The sequence below is a fragment of the Protomyctophum parallelum genome, assembly GCF_964188405.1.
Source record: "Protomyctophum parallelum genome assembly, chromosome: 17".
NCBI lineage: Eukaryota > Metazoa > Chordata > Actinopteri > Myctophiformes > Myctophidae > Protomyctophum > Protomyctophum parallelum.
In genome coordinates this window covers 33,621,729-33,627,728 of record NC_139719.1, presented here as the reverse complement: position 1 = coordinate 33,627,728, position 6,000 = coordinate 33,621,729, and the positions used below count along the sequence as shown (strand labels likewise).

General features: G+C 45.4%; 1 protein-coding gene across 2 annotated transcripts in view; it reads right to left on the bottom strand.

Annotated features, from left to right (window-relative positions):
* rhbdl1 (rhomboid, veinlet-like 1) overlaps nucleotides 1-6,000 on the bottom strand; it is a 65,195-nt gene that overhangs the window by 34,218 nt on the left and 24,977 nt on the right. For both annotated transcript variants that reach the window (XM_083787260.1, XM_083787261.1), the window contains one exon: nucleotides 4,115-4,273. In XM_083787260.1, coding sequence (XP_083643386.1) covers nucleotides 4,115-4,273 — 159 coding nt within the window. The remainder of the gene's footprint in view (nucleotides 1-4,114; nucleotides 4,274-6,000) is intronic.

Sequence of the window (6,000 nt, the reverse complement as noted above, 5' to 3'; positions counted from 1 at the left end):
AAACACCTTACTACTGCTACTGTTGAGGACATTTGGCCTGCTACGTGTACGCTGCTACATATAAATGTCTGTATTCAAAAGAATGTGTAAAATGACCCCAGCAGTATGTACTAGTAAAAACAAATAGTGCGCTCCTTGGAGTGCAGCTCTCCGACAGGCCGGGTTGCCTACCCAGTACCCAGGGCTGTGTCAGTTGTGGGGTACAGCCATCAGGACACAAGGAAGCTGTAGGGCAGGGGTGGGCAACTTTGACGATGGAGAGGGCTACTATATTTCCACACTCACTCCAGAGGCCCACATTGCATATTACTGTCTTAGGCAGCAAAAATAGCCAATCTACAAGCTCAAAACGCGTTGCAGTGCGACAGCTTGTAGATCTGCTATATTTGAATTGATAGATTTTTTTTTTTGCTACAGCTTTTAATTGGAATGCTGACATAATAATCAAAATATTATGATTCAAGTAATTAAGTAATTCATTATCTGATGTAGTTATGGGATTACAGAGACGCAAGTGATCAGTGTATCAGTATCAAAATGTGTACAATAACAGTTGTCTGTGAGTCCACATCACATAGACGTAGACTAGTGCTGTACATCATGTGGATTTATCAATATTTTTAATTGGAGTGAATGAGCCTCCCTTTCCTGGAACTGCAGATGCACCAATAGTTGGTCCATTTTGCCAGCGTAAAGCTTACTTGTTCTCTTTGGAGGGTACAGAATCAATTCTTTAACCTTTCTAAAATTTCGGACGTGCGTGTGCATGCGTACAAATTTGCCATTGTCTGATTGTGTGTGTGAGTCTGTGTGTGTGTGTGTGTGTGTGTGTGTGTGTGTGTGTGTGTGTGTGTGTGTGTGTGTCTGTGTCCGTCCGTTACCAGCAAATATCCGGCACCGTTAACCTGGTCCGTGCCAAACGGCTTGTTATAGGGCCACCAGGAGGCCGACTTTTGAAAAAGACATTTTTTGCTATTACTCCTCCAGATTCTGTCCAGAAATCCCGCAAATCTTTACGCACTCTCTCTATAGTCATGTGTTCAAGACGGATCTGTCCGATATTTCATATTCCATCATAATTGGCTAACATTGGCTTTCAAAGTCTGCAGGATTGGCTGGTTATTAACAAAAAGCCTCAAATCATGAACGCAGCGTGCAATTTACGAGAACATTTCATGGGCTTTCCTACTAGACTGAGGAATATATCCCACCCTTTTCACGTTGGCCTGTTATAGCGCCACCAACAGGTGGATTTTTGCAAAACACATTTTTGGAACAAAATGCCTCAAATCATCCAATTGCCATCCAAGGCGTGAGAAGAAATGGCACCCTTTTCACATTGTCCTATTATAGCGCCAACAGGAGGCCACATCCTGACCTGCCCTGGTGGAGACCTGTGCCCCGAGGGGCACTTTATCTAGTTTTCAATCGATTACTCAACCCATGGAGACTTGAATTCATGGGTACTTTTTGCTTTTGTCACATTCCTTTCCTAAGCCAATAATTTGATGACCAGCTCCTTATGCTCCCTATTGGAGACACAAAGGAGACTATTATGTCTCCATGGGAACCACTGCTGGTCATCATATTATTAGTTTAGGAATCCACTGTGACTGGTTGGGAATTGGGATATATTCGCTGGATTATCAGCCAAGGTGCCTGGACCGCTGAGCCATGGCCCAGGCCGTGTTTAGTCATCTGCATTCGTTATGTGTGTGTGTGTGTGTGTGTGTGTGTGTGTGTGTGTGTGTGTGTGTGTGTGTGTGTGTGTGTGTGTGCCTGCGTGCGTGTGTGTGTGCATGTATGTATGTTCCAGCACGCCTCTGAGAACAACATCAGCAAGTACTCAAGCACGGTCACAGGATTTTGAATTGGATCAGAAAGTGAACAGATGATGTTCCAAGTTAACCAATTTAGTTCGAATATATCCCAATTCCCAACCAGACCCAGTGGATTAATGGCATTGATATCACGTAGCACTTCATGTGTGTGTGACATAACCTACAGTTCCTGGAACATGTCAGATTTATTGATATGCCCCCTCTGACCTCCAGAGAACAGTCACAAAAAGGCCAAGTGGGAGTACAACAATAAAGTGGAAGATCAGCTGAACAGAAAAAAGTTGAGGGTTATAATGTGACAAAGGTTACAGACAATAACGGACGTCAGAGGCAGAACCACCTGTGTAGCAAAACCCTCTGCTTTCCTCTGCTCGGTTCAAGGTAAAAAACCCGTCCAGTCAGAGATAGCAACACCTGAGGAGGCCAGCCTACATATCTATGAGCACAAACCCTTCAAGTGGGTGAACATCCGTAACGCTGCATCCTCAGAGTGTGACAGCTGCATGGCAGGCTGTTTGTTCCCGCGGGCTTCAAGATGCCCAACATTTTGCCAGTCGCCAAGCACTCCAAGATAATATGTCAGTATGACTGGACACCTGCCACCATCACAGGGACTTCATTTTTTCAATGGCACCTGCTATTTTACTGGAATAAAAGTGTGCACAACAGCATTGCTCCTCAGTGTTTAATTTACTTAAAACAGGGACCTTAATTTCCTTCGGGATTAATAAAGTATCTATCTAGCTCAGCATTCGACAGAATAATTCCTACCAACCTCAACACCAAATTCATGCACCTGCACCCGACCTTGTGCAGCTATATACTTGTTGGGTCATTTCAGGTAGTAAAAATGGGCAACGCCACATCGGAACCACTGACCCTCAACAGAGCAGCCCCTCAGGGCTGCGTGTGCTGAGAACTCTCCTCTAGACTGTGTGGCTATGTACTGAGCTCCATCATCAACATGATACACCTGTGCTTCAGCAATGATGAGACTGCCTACACAAGGTCAGATCACAGACACACCGATATATTTGAGTGAGAACGACCTCGCCCTTAAAGTCAAGAAGACCAAGGAGCTGACTGTCGACAACAGCAGAGGGAAGAGAGCACACACACATATCCCCATCAACGGTGTCACAGTGGAAAGGGCCTGCAGTGACTTCAATTCCCAGCTTACACATCTCTGAGGACCTCGCACACCACAAAAGGGACCTCGCACACCACAAAAGGGACCTCGCACACCACAAAAGGGACCTCGCACACCACAAAAGGGACCTCGCACACCACAAAAGGGACCTCGCACACCACAAAAGGGACCTCGCACACCACATCTGTACAGCCTCAGGCTACTGCTCCCTTCAGGATGTTCTACGGCAGCAGCATTGAGTGTTGGGACGAGTCCTGCATTACTCTACATCGCAGTATTGATACATTTACTTAAGTAAAAAATACCTGGTAGGCCTGGGCCGTGGCTCAGCGGTCCAGGCACCTTGGCTGGTAATCCAGTCTGGCAGACTGCGGGCTCAACTCAGACAGCCTTTACTGCATGTCACCCCCCCCCCGCACCCCCATCCCAACGTGATTCAGTTGAGTGGTGTGGACGGCCCAGCACAGGGTCGGAACTGAGCTTAGCTCTCTCTAAGAATACAGTATATGGCAAGCCAAGTGGTGCGTAGCCAAGGCTAAGCAGATCATGAAAGACACTTATTACTACCCCAGCCACAATCTGTTCATGCTGTTACCATCAGGCAGGCAATACTGCAATATCAAATGCTGAATCGAACAGATTTAGGGACAGTTTTCACAGTCAGGACATCAGGCTGCTGAATAGGCACTGAGACCTGTCGCCATTTCAGTCTTGCATGCTCCCATTACAGTAAAAGGACTGTAGATACTCTCGTTTCCCATAAATGTTATGCATATTTGATATATTCTGCTATTTGATATATTTGCACAAGAAACCAAGGAACTCTGTCTTTATTACACACAATTTGATATTTTTTCCTCCTATTTAGCTTGCACTAAAATAATTTCACCCACCCTTTTACCTGTAAAACCTGTGATGTGTGAATACAGTTGAAGTTGTTTAACAGTAACAACTGTAACTGTATGTGTGTGTGTGTGTGTGTGTGTGTGTGTGTGTGTGTGTGTGTGTGTGTGTGTGTGTGTGTGTGTGTGTGTGTGTGTGTGTGTGTGTGTGTGAGTGTGAGAGAGATACATGTACATGAGAGGTATGTTATGTGTCTCTCTGTTCACTGCTTTCCACTCACCAGCTCAATAAGCTCCTGGTAGCACACCTGTCCGTCTTCATTGCTCTGGACCAGAGCGAACAGCATGTCCAGTTTGGTTGGGTCCAGTTGCAGTTCATGGTGCTCCACCAAGCTGGTGAAGTTCTCCACTGCGATGAAACCGGTGTTGTCTGGGTCCAGCTAGACAGGACAGAACCATAGTGAACAGTCAGTAGCGGTCCACTCGGAGCGTGTCTGGATATGAACGTCATCTCTGCCAAGAGCAATCCTTATCACAACAATCATTACATCATTCCCCTTCAGGAAACACCATGGCAGGGAGGATTACATACAGAGTTAGTTAATTACAGATTACTAATTAACCGCATGCTGAAAAGTATTGAGATTAGGTTGCTGGTCGCAGCTACATGCAGGTAATTTGCAATCCGTTACCACTTGTATCCTTCTTCCCAAACCCTCCCAAAACGCATTGTGTCAGGCTGTGATTTTGAGATGAGTAAACCGATGATGTAAAACAGGCTACGGTGATAACTAGAAAAGGTGTGGTGCAAATTTCAGGAAGCACTCCGTATTCTGTCTGGATCATGTGAGGGTTGTGTATGGTGCAAAGGGGTGAAGGGATATACGTGTAGACACTAGGCACGTTGGGCTCAGGAAAAAATGCTTTGGCGGACACACCACCTGCACACAGGCAACTACAGCCAGAAGAACCACTTCCGCCAAGGCCAACATCAGGAGCCACTCCTTCCTATGAAGTATTCTGGAGGGACAATGGGTAATGCAAGCACAAAATATTAACAAACAGTAGCTGTCATTAACGGATTGGAAACATATTTTTGGCTTGATATGTCCAGCACTGTGCAAGCTTTAGAATCACTCATTCACATACACACTGACAGACGGACAGGGACGAAAACATAATCTCCATGCCCGACCTTCGCAGTCTGCCATGAATGAGTGCTTTCTCATGCGTCAGAGAAGGGGGGAATTAGTCTGCAGGAAACAGTGCCAGGGTTTAGTAATATTGTCATTTGTCACCATGATGCAGATCAGAGAATTTGATCTATCTTAAGAAACAGATCACATACAACCTCGTTAAAGTGTGCATTAAAAGGTTAAAGTGATGATATGTCGCTGACAGTCCTTCTAATGGTACACAGTGACCCATAGTTTGCCTGCAATGAATGAAGAGGCGAAAACTCCCAAGCAATTTATTATTCGTATGGAGTACAGTAGATGCATCATTTGACGTGTGTGAGTACCTCTCATGTGATTTTTCCCCCAGCTTCCAATCAGTATGATTTTCATTAATCACTTCTCACTCGGTGAGGCACTGCAGCCCATTGGCTGTGGGTTATTACCGCTGATGCCTTCATGCCACTGCTAGGCCTTGTAATTGATTTAAGCGAGGGAGTGTCATAAAAGTGCCCGAGAACAGTTGTCTGAAATAGTGCCCAGTTAAAAATGTCCCTTAAAGTATAGGGTGTGTGCTGCATGTGTATGTGGTTTTCATGCTGTGTAAGTGGTTTCTTTATTTATTTTCTATGTGGGGGGAGGGTACATGCTGCTTGCTTTCAACCTCAAATTCTTCTGATAATGTCCTTCCCAAAGGCAGTTCAAATGCTCTTTTTGAGGGTGCGTTATTTTGTTTTTTTGTATTCTATTTTTCCTTTTGCGCAGCCAAATCTGGCACCCGCTTGAGAGAGTGTGCCTAAGGACAATCTCGAGCAGTACAAAGAGACCACATGGGAAGAGCTGTCGTCGAGCTTTATACCGTTTCCTGAATGCTAACATAGTCCCTCATTAGGCTTTGGATGGAAAACCAACAGCCGTGTGTCACCCAGAGGGAAGAGTGGGCTTTCAGATGTTGCGTCAGTGTGTAGTCATTGTTTGCCCCTGTCTGTCAA